Below are 19,278 nucleotides of genomic sequence, written 5' to 3' on the forward strand. Positions count from 1 at the left end.
TAGCCGGGATAGGCTCCGGCACCCCGCGACCCCGAAAGGGACTAAGCGGTCAAGAAAATGGATGTTCATGTCACTTTTAGTGTTTAAGGATATTGTTTTTGTGTATTTGTGTGAAACATGTTTTGAAATTGTTCAAAGGTTATGGTTTTAACCCTGTAATCCCCATTAACATAAAAACATGATGGAAAATTCAATCTTTTTAGAATTAAGATTTATTTTAAACCTGTTGATGAAATCCACAAGAATGTTAGTTTAAGATATGAAAATATTGACATGAATGATCAGGAAAAATGACCCTAATTTACCCACTGTCTCAAATTGAATCCACATATATTTAACATGGTGTAACTATATTACAAAAAACGAATTATCAACCAATTTTGCATTCTTTCAATACAGGAAGTAGTCATTTTAAAAGAGTGAATAACACTAGATGAGTTATTCTCACTGCAAAGTTTTGAAAATTAGCTAAAGTTTTTCCCGCCAAAAGTGTTTTTGAGATTTCATGGAGGCAGCCATTTTGAAATGAGCAGGAAAAGCCCCTCTACTGCCCCTAATGGAATGATGATGGGCTACATGCCAGGACAGATGAATCAAGTCATAAACATTTGGTTTTTAAGGAAAATTTGGATCATGCTAATGAGATAGATCTCTCAGAAATCTGTGTATCAAATATGATACAAAAGGTTATATAGGAGTAAGACAAATTGATAACTTCATATGTTTGTGTTTCTTTTAAAGAATGACTGATCTGCCTATTTTACTTAAAAAAAAAGAAAACTAAAAACAGGAAAGAGTAATTTTTAGATTTCTGGATAAAGATTAACTTTGCGTCTTCCATAGGGCGTGCATCGCTGATGTCATCAGCCTCTGGGAGCAGCTGGAACAAAGTGGCGAGGAGGAGCTCCTGCAGGGAGCAGTGTCAAAGTTCCACATCCACCCTCTGAAGGCCACACAGGTGTGTCACATAGCGCACCTGGAGAAACTGGTGAACATCCACATGAACAAGAGGCTTTCGGAAAGGTAGGGCCCCGCCCACAGACCCCATTCAAGTCAAACGCATAGAGCAGCGCTCTAACTGTCCTTTTGCCGTAGCTCTCAGTTGTCCCACTCCATCCTGGCAGACGGGGTCCCGGCCGTCAAAGACTTACACAAGCTGGAGTTTGAGTAAGTTAGACAGATATTTAAATGCGAAAATAGTGCTGTCATGCAATTAATTCAATTTGACCTGTATTTAATTAATGAATCAAGTTATTTAAAATCTAACCAAATAACTGCTGTAAAATACCTAATTTTGAGTTATTTTCATAAAAGAATGTGACTTTGTTCCTCAGTAAAAGGTCAAAATATGACTAAAAAAGTGGCTTTATGACATTTTCTTAAGCAATTACGTGAAAAAATAAGGTCCAGAGTGCTTTAATATAACCCATCAAAAAACACTTTTGAGAAATTTGAAAATATATTGACCACAAACTTTGTACAAATACCAAAATATGTTGATATACTGTACCTTATTCTACAGATTATCACAACAGTAAGACAGTAGAAAAGACATCAGTGTTTTTATAGTTTCCTTTAACCCAAACTCATTTTGGTCCAGGGGCCACATTAAACCCGAATGATCTGAAGTGTGCCGGACCAGTAACATAAAAGCAAAATAAGCTATGGTCAACTTGTTATCTGTAGCCTTGTTTTTATTTTGTTTTTTTCTCAGTTGGAAAAAAATGCCTCAACTAACATAGTAGCTTAGTCACTTATCATTACACATTTATTCAGAGGCAAAAGGATTTCAAATAAAATTAATTGTTTATTCTATTTTATACCGAATATTTTACATCTGACATTAAAGCAATTCCAATAGTAAACTCAAGAGGGCGCTACGGAAAAAATGTAAACACCCCTGCCTAAAATATAAATGTGCAAATCGATGAAAAATTGAACTGAGTTAAGCTGCATCTTACCCAGTTGTAGCACGCGCTTACAAGATATCCTGTTTATTTCTGGATCTCTTGTTAGTCCAGCCTTGCTTTTTCTTTGTTTCACCTAGTGGCAAAATTGTGCATTTCGGTCATTTTTTTAACTCACTACTAGAATGGGCTAAAAAGTTGCTTTTTTTTAAACATCCTTATATTTTTTTCTCTTCACAATTGATCCAGATTAAACAATCTGCTTTAACCTGTTTGGTGAATTTGAGAATTCTGAAGACTGAAAAGAGAAGAAGAGATCATAAGATGGAGGAGATGAGAGGCAAGGACTGTAGCTGTCACCATGCCAATGCGTCATGCCATGTTTGAAATAGTCTGCTTTTTGTGAGAAATGGTTTAAATTTAAAAATTTAACAAGATTAAAGTACTAATAATTATATTTTTTCTGTAATTGACTGTCATGGGATAATGCCTTTCAAGATGTACATTATCAGCAATTAATTGACTTAAATGAGATTAACACAATTAAAAAAAAACATACTGAAATGTCTAATAAATTAATTGCAATTCACATGACAGTTTGACTGCCATAGTAAAAGAGGAAGGAGATGATGGTAACGGCGACTTTCTCTGCAGGCTTGGTTCAGAGGAGGGTCCTCTGGCTCTTCCTAAGCTATGGGACCTTCTGCCAGGGCTGCACAACCTGCAACACTTGGAGTAAGCAAAAACACAAAACCTTATTTTTTTTTTGCATTTATTAGACGTGTTTCATGACAATCTTTTACATTTCAGCCTTGAAGAAAGTAAAATTGAGGACGAAGGAGCAGATAAACTGGCTATGGTATTAGACTCCCTCACCTCTCTGGAAGTATTAAAGTGAGTTCATGGTTTCTCTTTGGTTTGTGTTTTCTCTGATTCTTCGATTAAAAACGTGTTTTTGGTCTTAGTTTGTCACAGAACTGCATAGGAGACCACGGGGTGAAAAAACTGGCTCTTGCACTGAAGGATCTACCCAAACTGCACTGTTTAAGGTATGGAATGCACACATACGCCCACGCTTCTCATCTATAAATGACAGCTTGCCTCAGACGCAAAGTTTCACATCCCCTTTTTTTGTGTATCTCGTTCCAGTCTCTACAGTAATGAGATTTCCGACGAAGGGGCAGAGAGTTTGGCGGCCGTCCTCCCACAGATGCCGTCCCTCACACAACTGGAGTGAGTACAGACTCATGTCTTTGTTTGGGACCAAGCATACAAAAATCTGGTGGAAGCCCATTCACAAAATAAAATCTGATGTAATTTATGGTTTGAGAAAATAGTTTGTGGCTCCAATTATTAGTTTTTAGCCCTTTTTTAAACGAAAAACGTAACCAAACTCACTAGAAGAGTCAGTAGGTGGCAAATATACACATTTAATTATGCTTTGTTTTCTTTTGTTTTGCAGTGTGGGCTACAACAAGCTACAGGGTGTCGGAGCGCAGAGCCTCGCGCTCAGTCTGAGAGACTGTAAAAAAGTTAAAACCCTGAGGTGAGCTATTATATAATCTAAATAGCACATCTTATGCACGCTTTATACTTCATAGCGATTGGTCCTCACATCAATCGGGTCTCTACTGCAACCTCGCGATGATGATCCTACTAAATTTTGCTTGTGACTATCTGTCACGACAAACTTCTGAAAGATATTTATACTTTTTAAACCTAGTATTTCTGTTTGTTGATAATTTATCCATTGTGATAAAAAGGGATCTTTAAGATTCTGTTTTTTTTTCAAATGCAAACTATTTTAGTCAGGAATTGGAGGTGGAGGACCCAATATGCAGGAGGCTGGGCTTGGTGAGGGGGACCTAGTTGCAGACAAGATGGCGCCCAAACACATCATTAAACTCATCATTAGCTGGAAGCAGAAATGTTGCAACTGTAACTGCATAAACTGCAAACCAGAGGATTCCTAGCCGTAACCGTAACTAGTAACACTACCTAACCGTAATTAACCCACTGGTGAATATGACTCTAACATGAGAACAAAATTTTGAAATAAAAACTCCGCAGCGATCGTGGTGATTCTCTTCCGATGACTTTGTGACCCAAGCAACAACAAATCGCTATGAAATATAAACCTGGTCTTAGTCTCAATTTTGATTTTTTTTTTGTCTCATATCTTGACAGGATGTGGAACCAGTGTATCCCATATGGAGTCTTTGAAAGACTTCAACGCCAGGACAGTCGCATCCTTTAGCTATAGGAACCTTTTATTTTTTAAGCTGTGCCAGAAAAAAATTAAAGAATCTCTCAAGAAATGAGATCCAGAAGAATTTCAGGACTGGCTGCACTACAATCATCAACAATTGCTGCTTTCTTTACCAGGTCACCAAATGAATTGTTTTTTTTTTTTTTAAGAGATGAACACATCTTTGGTCTTGTCTGAGTGTATTATGACTTTATTCCAACTCAAAAAGCAAAACTTTTCACTACAATGTTTGTGCTTTTTTCAGTGTTTCTGCTGTTACATTTTTAAATGATTGCCAACTTGTGTAAATTTTGTAAAAAAGTTGTTTGACTTTTAAAAAACTATTTGTTGCACTTTAAAAATTGCAATGTTTGTTCACTTTACAGTTTGGGTTTTATTTAAAACCATCTTTCACTTCCTTAAATGAAGGATTTCTATTCTTCATTTTTGATCAAATTGACCTTTGATAGCAGTTGTCTGTCGCTGTTTGCTCCATAACTTTTAGAGTTGCTGCCAACACTTTACAGACTGACATTGCAGTGGATCAAATGTTACCAGGTTACATTTTTTTTTTTTTTTTTTTTTTTTTACGGCTGCAAGAAATACCTCTTGTAGAAGAAAATCTGACTTAAAAATGAATGAATAAATAAAATTTGTGTTGCTTTTTCTTTAAACTGTTTTAATTTCTCTTTCCCTTTGCTTCTTCTTTACTTTTAAAAAGTTTAATGAAGTTCAAGGCGACTGTGCCATTGTTCTGCTGTGCGCTAGCTCCCTCTTGTGGACAAACAACATAACACCAACACAGAAGTTGTCTTTCACTTACAACTTTATTAAATACAGATCAGAAAATAGAAATTTCTCACATTAGGTCATTGGAGAATGTGCATACATCTGCCATAAGGCAGAGCAGGATGGTGAACAGAAACGCCGCATAAAGCTGTATGCTGATGATGGTCAAAAGATCAAAGTAAACACTCTTATCACCTCGTTTCCATTCATTTTACAAAACAAAAGATGGACAGGAATATTTTTAAGAATAATAATACTGTTTATTAACATTGTTTTCTTGTACTGCCCTTAAAAACAATCAGTTTTTTCAAAAATATCAGTATCTGTAGAGTTTTTTTTATATCTTGAGATTGAGAAACTTTTAATTTGAAAAATAAAAACCCTAAATTGTGGAATCTGGCTCCCATTAAAAAATATATTTTAAATAATAAAATATTGCTTAAAGGCATCCAAATTAGCATCCACATGGCATATTACTCTATGAAAATATGTTTTACATTCACACACTAGGCAACCACTCCACTCTTTTTCTTGACTTATTGCAGAGTGACCCTGGAAATAGCTATAATTTAGGTGACAGGGCGAGCAAAATGAATGACTGAATCACCACCAGCTGCACCACCTGGGTTGTAGTTGTATCGTGAAACATGCACGTGCGCCTATTTTATGGATTTTTTTGGGTTTTTTTTCGTGCATTCAGAATAAAAATCCCCCAAATAAAACTTCCTTAGCCAATGTGTTGGCTCTTAAGCTAGGTTTCAGCTGCTCCTGGATCTGCAGCACTGACAGTATAAAGTGTAAAAATATGGAAAAACACTGGTACGCGTTTGTCTTCTTGCATACGTAAAGAAAACAAACCCCTTTGCTTTACTTTAATTATTGCTTTTAAACATACAAAGAATTTGAAACCTAACATTTTTCTTGGCTTTAGTAAAAACCACTTTGTCACCTAAAAAATCATTCATCTTGCAGTAAAATAAATGATAAACTGAAATATAGGATCTTGTTTTTGATCTCTGATTAATCTTGAACTGGATTATTTTTCATAGATCTAAAAACCACTCGTTCTTGACGTTTAAATTCATTTTCCTTCAGTTTGGAGCATCACACCCCCGTCTTCACAGCCGGTTTGTGTCTTCCCAGCACACCAGATTTCGTGATTGCAGCTGGGAGTGAACATCCCTGATTCAATATGAAAGATCTAGATCTTGAGGATGAAGGAGCCACCTAAAGCAGTAGCTATGAATCCAGCGAGGAGCATCCACTGTAAGCTAGCTCTCAGTGCAGTCAAATTCAGTCTGTGAACTGCCAAAAGAAAGCTTGGAACAGAATGCATGAGGAAAATCCTGCACCGCCTGTGTCCTCATCAAGGATCCGAAGTGTCAATTCAGATCCTGCATTCTCATGGTTGGAGGGCCACATCGGACCTCTGCCTCAACCTGTGGGCATAAAACACAAAGTTTTGTACCAGAATTGCAAATATAAGCACTCCAAAGTGCTATAACCTCATACTTTTGGAGCCTCCAAAAGATTCTGCATCAGAGTCCACGTTTGAGGCCATTTCCCCCACAGTCCTGGCCTCCACAGGTGCTTCATCCCCCCACTTTCTTGTCATTCCAGGTAGCCCTCGAAAACGTCCAGTTCCGTGTCTGTGTCGTAGGGTACGGAAGCCGGGTCGGACAGCACCCCGAGGTCCACCAGCGCCTGGTCCATGTCCTCAGGCAGGAACACTATCCCCACATTCAGGACGATGTACTCCATCAGAAAGGCATAGTAGAGGATGAGGACGTTCACAAAAAATAGGCCCAAATAAAACATATATGGGAGTTCGTCCAAAAGCGATTCCACCGAATCTAGCTGGGCATAAACTGGCTGTGTCATAGAAGAAAGGGATGCAACCAGGGCTCGTGTTTGCTAACTATCAGTCGCGATATAATTTACTGCTTTGGGCCCGGAGTGTCCATTTCGTCCTGAGCGGCCTTCCGGTGCTCGTTTATCTATACGGCCCAGACGTCAAGGGGTTGTGGAAGTTAACCGGCGATACGTTCATTGCTAATAATAAACTGAAATAAATATCTCGTTAGCTTAACGAGTTTTTTTGGCATTGGCTTTACAAGTCACGTCATGCCAGCTGGCTTCAATTAAAATAAAGAATATGCAAGAATATTCCAAACAAACCTGCCTAAAATTGTGCGCTCACGTCCACGAACACATTCCATGGGTGAATTTATATGTATATAAAAGGCGAAATGTCCCCTCTAACATTCCAGCCTTGCTGCATCAAAACAGGGACAACAAGAGTGACGCAAAAGATTCTGGCACTTGATTGGCTAATGCCCCCGGGAGCTATGATCTGATAGGCCAAATAAGTGTCAATCATTGGAACAAGCGAATAGGAAAGCAGTCGCCAGTTTTAGTCGTCACAGCTAGCAGACGTTCTGTAGTTCAATTGTCAACGTTGGCGATCTGATTTTAAACTACATTTCCCGAATCCAAGGAAAACGAGGACATGTTACGTAATGACTTCTTTTTCTTTTTTTTACTCCGCCGTCTCCGCCTTTCACAGTATCACCTCTGCTTGTTGAGGAGATTTCCGTATGGATGCAGACGCTAATTTTTGTTAAATTTCGTGCCTATCAGAGAATTTACCCCCTTTAAACTACAACCATGTTCGGGCGCTCTCGTAGCTGGGTTGGAGGACAGGGTAAAGCAAAGAACATCCACTCCCTGGACCATTTGAAGTGAGTAATTAGCATAACACTAGCTAATGCTAGCTTCTGAAATATTCGTATAAAACGTAAAATATGAATTGCCCAGCAATATATTTAAAAAAAATTTAAAAGCTGGTGCTTTTATTTTTCTTGTCGAACATTAAAACGTTAAATGCAACTGTTGCCTCATTTTTGTTTTGCTCAATAAAACATTAGCTAGCTTGTAAACGATTCTAAATGTATAACATTTTTTTTTCTGCTGTTGGTTGTTACATTCTCGGTTTTTTTAAAACATTTTGATTTGTAAAATGTATATAGATGTGGTTAATATTTTTTTTATTTAATTTAGAGAGACGATAGTAAAATTATAATTTTGAAGTGTTAGCAAACAATTCTGCTAGCCAAGTGAGTTTAGCAGAATTTCAATTTATTCAACAACTAAACAGAACTGAGATTTGACAATCGGATGTGCATCTTTCTCCCATTCATGTATTTCATTTTATATTTATTTATTTTACAGATATATGTACCATGTCCTGACAAAAAACACCACTGTGACAGACAACAATCGTAACTTACTTGTAGAAACCATCCGCTCCATCACAGAAATCCTTATTTGGGGAGATCAGAATGACAGCTCCGTCTTTGAGTAAGTCCCAGCCGGTATTTCTTCTTTCAGAAATCAGCTTTGGAGTCACAACAACATTTTTGGACATATCTTGCATGTTAATGAACTTGTTCATTATATAATTATATAACAGATAGGGACAAAGCAGTGCTAGAAAAAAACATTTAAGTTTAAATTGATGTATATCATGTACTATTTTTTTTTTTATGTTTTTCTGTGGATTTCCAGTTTTTTTCTGGAGAAGAATATGTTTGCCTTCTTCTTGAACATCCTGCGTCAGAAGTCTGGTCGCTACGTCTGTGTCCAGCTCCTCCAAACCCTCAACATACTGTTTGAAAACATCAGCCATGAGACTTCCCTATGTAAGTGTTGACACTCACTTATGTGGACAAAATACAGATGGATCAGTGGTGGCATCTGTCCTACTTTAACTGCTTAATATGCTAAGAAATGAAAGACAAATCGAAGTTTTGTTTTTATTTCTCCAAGCTTCAAACTTTGATTGCTTCAGATATTTTTATACTTGTATGATATTGATTTATTAAGCACACTTGATTAGCATTTTTAGATGCTAGTGCTACAATTCTGTTGTTAGGTGACAAAAATGAGCTGTTTGTCAGGAAGTCTGTCGTTATTTGGGAAGATGAGACCTTCAGAAGCCCAGCGCGACTCATCAATATTCCAGCGCATGAGGGAATTATGTTACTGCTGTGTGCTGCTAAAACTTTAAAGTCCCTATCCAATCAAAATTTTGGTGTTTCTAACATGTCCTTGTGGCATTTTTCTCATGATAGAGGACATGTAAAAATAAAATTTAGTTTGAAATTTAAATTCTGAGTTTTTTTTTATTTATTCAATTCATGAATCAGGAGCAGACAGAAAAATGCAGTTTGAAAAAGATTGTATTTGTAAAGTAGAAAGTACGCTAGGCGGGCTACAAAATCAATGCTGTTATGTACCCACTTGCAGACAAATAGATCCATGCACGTTTTGTTTTTTCTCGTCCGAGCTGGAACCTGGTTAAAAACTGTACAGCAGGATAGCTCCCATACTGTGTAAACAAATGGGTGATGGGAAGTGGGGGCGGTGTTAATCTACCCCAACAGTTTTACCCAAACCTCAGAGGTGAATTTCTAATCAACCACTGCCACTCTGCAGAAAATATGCCTTAGATAGCGACACAGGTTTTTAAATTTTGGCTAAAAACCACATAGTTATAATTAAAAGCCCACTGAGAACACCGAAAGTGAATCAAAGATGACTGGAGTGGGACTTTAAAATGTTTTCAATTTAGCAAGCAATGCCCTAAAATTGTTAGGTCTCATGACAATGACACATACGTCTGATGCGCTACTTCAAGATTGCTGGGTTTGAGGACTATTTATAATTTTGAGAAGCAATAACAGCTGCATACACAAAAAATGATATTAAGTGGAGTTTGTACTAAAGTTAGTTACACATTTGAGGTACATAAAACATTTTAGCTTTAGAGATATTTTGATGGGGGTATGTAAATAGACTTTTACCAGGTTAAAGTAATAGAAACGTGAATCTGGAGCAGCTGCTTAGTTTTACAAATTGTATAAATAATGTTTTATGACGCTATTGTTGTTTTATATCTCAAGAAAGTCAAACGATTAGAATCTCTATTATCTTCTTGAAACTATTTTAGCAACTAACTTTAAATTCTTCTCTGGTTGCAGATTATCTTCTGTCCAACAATCATGTCAATTCCATCATCGTCCACAAGTTTGACTTCTCAGATGAGGAGATCATGGCTTATTATATTTCCTTCCTGAAGACGCTGTCACTCAAACTCAACAACCACACTGTGCACTTCTTCTACAATGAGGTGAGGCTGTGGTGTCGCGGCTTCTACAGAAGTGTCAACGACAATACCGTCTCGTGCAGACAATAAGATGAAATGATTAGATGAAACTTAGGCAAATTCTAAAATACACAAAAGTCGTCTGTCAGGTGTAAGGGTTGGGGGTTCAACCCTCTGGTTCTCCATTCACATGCTAAATGCGATTCTGTGCAATACACTGAACCTTGATAGGTTACCTTAACTTTATTGTTCATGCATTTTTAAATTGATGAAGAAAATGAAGAAGTGGTAGTTTTATAAACATTTTCTTAGTCATTTTTGATGAAATTTACATTTTTTTTTAATTTCAGTAATGGATGTTACCCATCTCAACTGTTAATCTATTCTTTATTTTCCAGAAGTGTTTGTTTCTCTTTGCACCGGCATGTGTGGACAGGGGAAAGTTATTGGTGTACTGTTAAAGGTAGATGTTTTCCTGCAGCCAATGCCAGACTTACAATATCATAGAGCTTTTATTACATGCTAAATTACTTCAAGTAAACAAGAAAAAAATAGACTTTTTAGTCAAGACTTCACATTTTTCCAGGTGCTGTATTGAAATATATTTACATGCAGTTTTGCATATTTTTCAGTAATATTTATTCATCTTTTCTCTCGTAAGCTATGTACATACCAGGCATTTGACACATTTTCAAGAACACACTAAATAGTTGTACTGGACAATCAGAACGCAGCTTCTTTCTTTCTTCTTCTTTTCTTTCCTTTTTCGTTTACTGTCTGCCAACTACAGTTGGAGGAGGTTTGGTGCAAAATGTCAAAAAGGAGCAAATCTGGTGAATTTTGCTCCAGGCTTTTTCATTCACAGCTCTACGTCGATATATCAAAGACTCGGTGTCCTAGAATCCCGTTCAAGCGTAAACTGCGATTATTAATTTTTCCTCCATGAATAATTTTCAAACGGTTGACACTTCTGTGAATTAAAATGGTCGCTACACATGCGTCACTACCAAATCAAGTCACTGATTTCGTTAGACATGGTTTAACTTTCAACTCGTGTTTGGTGGCCACGCTTTTGTACGTAGAGCCCCAAAACAGTTGTAGAAGCTAGCGTAGCTACGCGTGAACATGAGAGCCTTAAACCCAAAATGGGCGTTATTGCATGTTTACATAGGCTTTTGATTGGAAGTGTGCGCTTGAATGTGCGTTGCCAAAACCAGTGTGAACGTAGCTTCAGAGCAAATGGTAAAAAAAATATGCTCGTGAGCAAATGTATTTCTTGAGACCTAAAACTGGGTTAATAAAGTAAAAAGTATTTGTTCAAAAGGTTATACTTGTAGTATTTTGGTGGAGTATTATAGTTTGTTTTTGTAAGAATTGTATTATTTATTTATTTATTTTTTACAAATCTCTAATTCTAGTGCGCTGTCTTTAATCGTTATACCGTACTCTAATTCAAGCTCTTTCTCTGGCTTTGGCTCCAGGGTCATTTCCCTCATTCACTGTGATTATGTGGAGGTCACAGCAAATGAGGGAAGGTGGAGAATCTGGTTCAAGCACACAGAGATGGAAAGACAGTTCAGCAGGGTTTAGGTTTCTGAGTACAACCTGTTTGGACTGGAGATGAGGAGAATTAATTAACTAGTTAACTAATTAACTAGTTGGTTACTTGTGCATATTTGTTCATTCACTTTCACTATAAATCTTAAGTTTGTTCTTTACCCACACTTCTCACGTTTTTAGTGTCAAAGCTCTTAATTTTTGGAAAAAAAACCTAATGATGAAAATTGTTAAAGTCCCACTCCCATGATTGTTTGATCTATTGCAAAAGCATTCCCAGTGGTCTTTTAATTCTGATTATTGTTTTTAGCCAAAAATAAAAAAAATGTTTTCAAAGACCTAGTTTCTGCAGAGTGGCAGGAGTTCATCTTACACCAAAAACACCATTTGGGGATGGGTTTTTAATTAATTAGTATTAAAAGTACTGGTATTAAAGACACACTCCAAAGAAAATCCTCTTTTTTGGTGTTTTTAACATCTTGTAGCATTTGTAAAGGACCAATATTAACGAATTTACAATTAAATCTGCATTTCTGAGTTTCTCTTAATTCAAACCGTGTCAGGTCAAAAAATGCTTGAAAATGCTCAGATTAATGACAGCTACTGAAATGGGCGTACCGAAGTGTACCCTCCCCCTGCGTGTATCCTGGCCCGTTAACAATTAGGTGTGCGAGACATGATGTGTGTCCCACACTCGTGCTGTCGCGAATTACAATTCTGGCTCAGAACTGCATGACTGCATTGATCCAGTATTGCTCATTGCTATTTTTGCACCTCTAATGCTAGCTTAAGCGTGCAAACAGAGCTCTCAGCGACGGGGAGAGGGGCGGGTTTGTCTGTGCCAACAGTCCCGCCCACAAACCAAAATTGTGTTTCTAATGATCTACTGCCACTGTGCATAAAATGTCTTAAAAAACAACAAGGACTTTTTGATTTTTGGCAAAAAACGTCATAATCCTAGTTAATAGATCACTGGGAAGGATTTTAAAGTAGAAAAAAAAGATGTGATTGGAGGAGTGGGGACTTTAAGATGTTATTTTTGCCGTTTTTCCTCTTTCTGTGCTCAATCCACCTGAGAGCGACGGTGTGATGTGTTGCTCACCGGCGCCCCCTCTCTGTCTCCCACACACAGCACACTAATGACTTTGCCCTGTACACCGAAGCCATTAAGTTTTTCAACCACCCAGAAAGCATGGTCCGCATTGCAGTCCGCACCATCACACTCAACGTCTACAAAGGTGAGTGACGGCGGGCCGGCCGTGGCTCACGAGGACTTCCTACCCGCCTTATCTTGAAGCTTTTTAACCACTTCATGCTGCTTCTGGTAGTGCATGAGCATGACTAACCGGTGACCCCTTAACCATCCTAAAAGACTGTTGTGGCCTTTTTTGTGTGGTTTTTGTCATGTAGCAGCCTTTGATGTCATACAGTTCATTCAGGTCTGTGTTTGTGGCACAAGAGTTGAGATGCTCTCATTTGTAGTCCAGCTATGTACTGCCTCCTGGTGGACAAATGAAAATTAATAAAGTTCAGCATCAGGTCAACCATTTTTTAAAATGTTTTAATAATTTAATAACACAATTTTCTCTTTAGAGTTGGTCTTTAAAGCCTGGAATAAAACAAGGAAATACCAAATTGCTTCTAAACCATTTTGTCTTTTTTTTTTTGCAGTTTTTATACTAACATTAAAGGAAAAAAGGGAATATGAAGATTTACTGACAGAAAACCTCACTTAGAATGTTTATTTTTTTAATACTCTTAACTTTTTTGGAGCAAAAGCTTTTATAGATGGAAATTGAACTTTTTTTTCATCTAAATTCTTGAATCATGCTCCTCAACAAATAAAAAAAGAACTTGAATAATAAGTTCAGCTACCGCACAGATTTGTCTCCTTTAAAATTTGTTTAGCTTTTTAACTGTTAAAGAATCTAGAAATGACCCCAACATGTCTGCGTGTCACTGAAACTCCTATTGGCTCCTATGGTTTGCGGTATTTGCTGCCCGCCACCACGCCACAAACGCCCCCGTACTCACATTAACCCTTGTGTCTGTTTCCCCTCTCCAACTACTCCTCCTGCTCTTCCTCTTCTTCTTGTCTCTTTCCTCCTCCTCCTCTACGCACCCCATCTGCCTAACTGCAGTTTCATGTAAGTTGGTTCCATTCATTCAGTGTTTTTTTGTTTTTTTTTTCTCTCAGGGCTGGGTTCCCCAACAAAAACGCTGAGTCGGTGCTTCTTTACTTTTCTAATGCTTGGGTGCCAAACAGTTCAGTTTTATTTCAGCTGTTAATGATTTGTTTTTACTATTTTTCAAGTGGATTTGTCATTGTTTGTTGTAACCCAGCCCTGTTTGTTCCTAACGGTGTATTTGAATGTAGCTTTCAAATGTGCTGTGATTGGTCATTTACGCATGTACATTCTTTTTTTCGTCTTCTAATTTATTATTTTATGAGTAGAACTGTTAAAGACTGACCTCATATATTGGCTGAGGTTTTTTTTAATTTTATTTTAGTATTTCTGGTAGATCTTTCACTTCCGCTTTGTTCATATTTTGGCTGCTCATTTGTTGCCAGAATCCTCAGTTTGAGCTTGTAGAAAAAAATATATTCAAGAGTTTTTATGGTGTTTGGATACAGAGATCCATTCATTTCTTTCTTTTCAGATTTTTTGTGCCTGTTGTCATTTTTTAAAAGCAGACACAGAAAACATCATTTGAAGAATCTGAATACATTGGAGTTGAGGCTTTTTATTACCTTTATGCTTTTGATGTAAACCTTTTTTTTTTTACCTTTTTAAACGCTCTTTACGCTGTCGTACTTCTTTGCCTCTTCATTGTTATTACTGTACATTGAGATTTTTTTATCATGTATATGTACATTGTACATTGTGAGATTTTTATTTTTTATTATGTATACCCTGTAAGCTGCTGAAAGACTTAATTTCCCCAAGGGTGCCATCCCAAAGGGATTAATAAAGCTAAGTCTAAGTCTAAGTCTAAGTCTAAACAAAAAAAAAAACAGTGTAACTTAAAACCTGACATTAAAATTTACCAACCGACAAACGGAACATTTGTTTTTAAAATAAATGTTTAATTTTCTTTAATAGCTGAGGCTGGATTTGTTTGTAAAACCAAAATGCTTTTTAAGCTTCTGCTCATATTTTACTTAGGATCTTTTCATGATTGAAGTTGCACATTTGATTGGTTTGAGCTTTAAAGGCTGTTCTCCCCTCTCTTCTCCTCCAGTGGACAACCAGCACATGCTGCACTACATTCGGGATAAAACTGCAGTCCCATATTTCAGTAACCTGGTGTGGTTTATCGGCAGCCACGTCATCGAGCTGGATAAGTGTGTTCAGACGGATGAAGAGTAGGTTCATTTTTTTCTTTATTTTTTTCTAGATTTGTTTTATGTAAAAGCCATAATGGTTGACTTGTTCTGTGCTCTTCTGCTGCTGTTTTAATTTGACAATGTTGATGATGAAGATGCCTTGATAGTTCTTCTTGCAGGCTGCTGCTATGGCCACTAGAGGTCAGGCTTGTGTCAGGAATATTAGCTTTATCCTCTGAGCAGGAAGAAAAAAAAAAGTAAGAACAGGTGTTATCTACTGTCTGATTACCTGTTGTCTGCATCTACCTCAGACATAAGAACAAAGGGAAGCTGAGTGACCTGGTAGCGGAGCATCTCGACCATCTCCACTATCTGAACGACATCCTCATCATCAACTGTGAATTCCTGAACGACGTCTTAACCGACCACCTCCTTAACCGCCTCTTCCTGCCGCTCTACGTTTACTCCTTGGTTTGTCCTGAGACGGTACGTTACGCACAAGCACACCTCCAAACTCACCAGGGTCCATATTATGCATGTTATTATAAAATATAATGTGTTTTTGTGTCCTTTTTATTATTTTTTACTTCTTGTCTTCCTTTATATTGAATTACCAACACTCTTTTGGTAATATTTTATTGTTTTTTTTGTCATAATCTTTTTAGTTATGTAACCTTTCACACAGATACTTGACTCTCGCTCAGCAACACTGAATTTTATTTTATTAAACGTCTTTAAAAAAAGGGGAAACTTCTCCTTTCACGTTTGACAGCATTGTTCCCATGTTCTTATATTTACCACTTACACACGTACCTCTATTTGTTGGAAAGTATTGAATTAGTCATAACATTAAAACGATCAAATGTGGTCATTTTCTAACCGTTTTTTTTGTTTTTCCATTTCCTCAGTCTGAAGAACGGAAGATTAACCCTCAGGTGTCTCTCTACCTGCTGTCTCAAGTAAGCAGCACGTCTAACTGCAGTCATGACCAAACCACCTTGCTGATTCTTTATGTTAATCACCTTTTTCAAAGCCTCAGGATGGGTTTAATTCATTTTATGATTTTCATAGAGAACCAAACTGCTGTTATATAATGTCTTTAAAGCTTTAACTTCTGTTGTATCATTTGCCGAATCTTTTTCTTTTTACTTCAAAAAGACATTTAGGCCTTCAGGTTTAATCAAATAATGCTCTCATTTGTATTCCAGCTATGTACTGCCTCCTGGTGGACAAGTGAAAGTTAATAAAGTTCAGCATCAGATCAACCATTTTTTTTTTACGTGGTTTTAATACTGCTAAAAACACAATTTAATCTTTAGAGTGGGTCTTTAAAGCATGAAATAAAACAAGGAAATATCAAATTGCTTCTAAACCATTTAGTATTTTTTTTGCAGTTTTTATACTAACATTAAAGGAAAAAAGGGAATATGAAGATTTACTGACAGAGATTCATGACGCTCAGACTGAAGGTGGCTTCTGCGTTCTCAGTTCTGATAAGAAATGAAAGAGTGTGCTGTAGCCTGAAAGCTACCAACTCCCAAGAGTTTCACATCATCTACATGTTTCATAGGTTGGCCTTTGATACTTGCTGCAACCACAAGAGATGAAATTTCAGGAGACAGTTATCGAGGATGCACATTTAGCACAAATAGTGTCCGCCCTCCTTATCCTGAATGAAAAGAGCACAATGACATACGACCTAAAAAAGAGCTTCTACAGAAACATTCAACCAAACATGTTGGCTGCTTCTGGACGGTCCTTAAAATGGTCTTTTTTAGACCAGGGATCCGCTTAATTTTTATATGCAAGAAGTAAATACACACCTTTAATTTTCAAAAATCTTGATTTAATTTGCAAATCAAACAATTTCAATCTAATTGATGTGTAGGACTGCTTACTTTAGTATTTAATAGATGTCACGTTTTTTTTAGTTTTTATTGCTGAAGCTCTTTTTAATTTGAACTAATGAACTTTGTCAGCAGCCTTCAAGCGGAGTTCATTTTCCACATTGACTGCATATAGTAAGCAGTGATTGGTTTGAGTCGAAGGGATTTTAGCTTCTTGGAACCAGCAGGTACTTCCTGTTTGGAATGCAAGGGGGGAGAGGTCACTCAGTCCAGTTCTTATGTACAGTCCATGCTAGATTTCAACTGTCCTCCACGTTATGTGGGTCATGCCTCCATGTCATCCATTCATTTCTGATAATGAACACCTCTAGAGGCATTATCCTTTACTTAAGACGCTTTGACCAAATATGTAGAGACATAACTTTATTTACTTCTTGTATTTCTGTCCCTGTACTTAAAGGCTAAATAAAATAATTAAATAATTAATTAAATGTTGTCTTGTCAGCATTTTAAATTGATACTAGTATCACTAAATGAAATACCTCTATACATTGCTGAATCAAATTTTCCCCTACATTCCTAACCTGTTTGTAATAGATGATAAAAAGACACCTCTTAAAATCGACAACAAATGTGCCTCAAAGTGTGAAAAATATGGTAATACAAGAGAACAATTTTTTATTTATTTATTTTTTATTTTTTATTTTAAGCAGACCACTGGTTATTTGGTGAATGTATACATACCAATCTTTGTCAATGTTTTTTTCCAGGTGTTTCTGATCATCCACTATCAACCTTTGGTCAACGCCCTCGCAGACGTGATCCTCAACGGAGACCTGTCTGTCTTCAGCTCTCAGACAGACGTGCACAGCTCACACAAGAGCGCGGTAACGCACCCTCCATGCAGCTAACTGCTCCAGTGGTTTACACACCAATGTTTTGAAGGATAACACTTGGTACGTCGTGCTGTAGGCTCACACATAGAAAGGCAAACACAAGGGCACTGGAAGTACATTTCTTATACAAGAAATGTACATCGACGCATGCGACCGCATGAACACACACACTTCCAGAAGTGTCTGTGGGTGGTGATGAGATCGGAGCCTCATTGGTTTCTCCATGATTCACCCACATCAAGGCCAGTTGTTTTAGATTACGTTGTTTTAACCTTGTTCCTTTTTTTCAACTCTTCTTCTAGGATTCAGATCTTATTTTTAAAGTTCTTTCAAAGAACTACTTTTGGTTTCTTTCAGTTTCTCATTTTATTTCCCTGTAAGTTTTTTCAAATGTATTCAAACTCCCCCCACTCTTCTATCCCCTTTTCTCCCCCTGACATGATTCCCCTCAACTCTCGTTTTCTCTTAGCCTCTTCCGTTTTTCTAGTTCTTTTGATTTGGTTTCCCTTCCCTCACAGCCCCGAAATCTTTTGACCATCTGTCTGTAAACCCAGGTGGGCGTGATGAAGTAGTGAGCGTTTCTGAGAACCCTTTCAGATTATTCTCTGTGGCTGTGTGTGCTTGTGTGTGTGCGCGCGCATGCACCTAATCTGTGGCTGTTGAGAGAAGCGGCCTACATTTTCAGTGAATCTGTGGAGGCTTGGTGTTTCAACAATCATGGTTTACCACAAAAGGAGACAGCTATACCCAAACCCAACCTGCAGTTTGAAGTTTCATCTGCGGAAATGGTCCTGAGTTCTTGATGCTTGTTCAAGACAAATAACTCATAATAATAAGAATGAATATATTTAAAAAATATAAGATAAAGGTAATCTGTTCGTACCCATCCATGTAATTACGTTAAGGTGATGTGAAGTATAAAATTTCGCTGCCACTATTGGTCGACTAATCTACGACTAATCGACTATTTAAAATAGTCGACGACTAATTTAACCGTCGATTAGTCATTACTTTATATTATATGGAGTCAGAATGTAGTGAAGTTGAACAAAGTTGTGGGCGTTCAGCACCAAAAAATGACCTTTTTTTCAAAATATTTGAGCTAGTGAGACCAAAACTTTATCTTTTGAGAAAAATAGTTCCTTGTTTCAGATTCTGACCTCATTTGATTTAATCTTGTTTTAATACCAGAAACTAATGAAGGACAGAAGCTGCATGATTCATTACAAGTTTAATAAATATCATCCTAATTGTCTTTATTTTTAGTTAGTTTAAAGTTAATGATGGTTAAGATGCGTGCTTTATATCCAGATTGAACATGACCCAATTAGTCGACCAATCAGAAAAAATAATCGGTGATTAGTCGACTATTAAAACAATCGCACTAATATAAAACCCTCCCACCTTCCTGCATGTTAGTTTTGAATCCACGTCCATTGTTTTTTTTTTATTTGATTTGATTTATTAGCAGATAAAAAGGCAGACAGGTGGGGCTTGGGGGCTTGTTTTTTTTTTTTTTGTTTTTGTTTTGTTTTTTTA

General features: G+C 37.1%; 3 protein-coding genes across 8 annotated transcripts in view; 2 read left to right on the plus strand and 1 right to left on the minus strand.

Moving 5' to 3' along the window:
* ciita (class II, major histocompatibility complex, transactivator) overlaps positions 1-5,351 on the plus strand; it is a 28,890-nt gene extending 23,539 nt beyond the window's left edge. For all 3 annotated transcript variants that reach the window (XM_036213331.1, XM_024271856.2, XM_036213332.1), the window contains exons 15-22: positions 844-1,023; positions 1,096-1,167; positions 2,562-2,642; positions 2,718-2,801; positions 2,873-2,956; positions 3,057-3,140; positions 3,370-3,453; positions 4,095-5,351. In XM_036213331.1, coding sequence (XP_036069224.1) covers positions 844-1,023; positions 1,096-1,167; positions 2,562-2,642; positions 2,718-2,801; positions 2,873-2,956; positions 3,057-3,140; positions 3,370-3,453; positions 4,095-4,164 — 739 coding nt within the window. In that variant the 3' untranslated portion in view covers positions 4,165-5,351. The remainder of the gene's footprint in view (positions 1-843; positions 1,024-1,095; positions 1,168-2,561; positions 2,643-2,717; positions 2,802-2,872; positions 2,957-3,056; positions 3,141-3,369; positions 3,454-4,094) is intronic.
* On the minus strand, positions 4,964-7,256 carry dexi (Dexi homolog (mouse)). The gene is made up of 2 exons (XM_024271327.2): positions 6,457-7,256; positions 4,964-6,383 (listed from the first exon to the last, which is right to left on the minus strand). The coding sequence occupies exon 1, from the start codon at positions 6,823-6,825 to the stop codon at positions 6,556-6,558; it is 270 nt and encodes an 89-aa protein (XP_024127095.1). The 5' UTR covers positions 6,826-7,256; the 3' UTR covers positions 4,964-6,383; positions 6,457-6,555.
* Positions 7,257-7,361: 105 nt separating this feature from the next.
* clec16a (C-type lectin domain containing 16A) overlaps positions 7,362-19,278 on the plus strand; it is a 38,174-nt gene continuing 26,257 nt past the window's right edge. Inside the window, exons 1-10 of one of the 4 annotated variants that reach the window (XM_024271323.2) lie at positions 7,362-7,685; positions 8,176-8,304; positions 8,512-8,645; positions 9,987-10,135; positions 12,801-12,906; positions 13,810-13,815; positions 14,912-15,035; positions 15,308-15,482; positions 15,905-15,955; positions 17,614-17,730. In XM_024271323.2, the coding sequence (XP_024127091.1) occupies positions 7,612-7,685; positions 8,176-8,304; positions 8,512-8,645; positions 9,987-10,135; positions 12,801-12,906; positions 13,810-13,815; positions 14,912-15,035; positions 15,308-15,482; positions 15,905-15,955; positions 17,614-17,730 (1,065 nt within the window). In that variant the 5' untranslated portion in view covers positions 7,362-7,611. The remainder of the gene's footprint in view (positions 7,686-8,175; positions 8,305-8,511; positions 8,646-9,986; positions 10,136-12,800; positions 12,907-13,809; positions 13,816-14,911; positions 15,036-15,307; positions 15,483-15,904; positions 15,956-17,613; positions 17,731-19,278) is intronic. The other 3 variants (XM_024271320.2, XM_024271322.2, XM_024271321.2) reach the window with 3 other exon arrangements.

This window comes from Oryzias melastigma, linkage group LG8, assembly GCF_002922805.2.
Source record: "Oryzias melastigma strain HK-1 linkage group LG8, ASM292280v2, whole genome shotgun sequence".
NCBI lineage: Eukaryota > Metazoa > Chordata > Actinopteri > Beloniformes > Adrianichthyidae > Oryzias > Oryzias melastigma.

What these genes read in the sequence shown, in the direction of transcription:
- dexi (XM_024271327.2), bottom strand. Translation starts at nt 6,825, where the DNA reads ATGACACAGCCAGTTTATGCCCAGCTAGATTCGGTGGAATCGCTTTTG.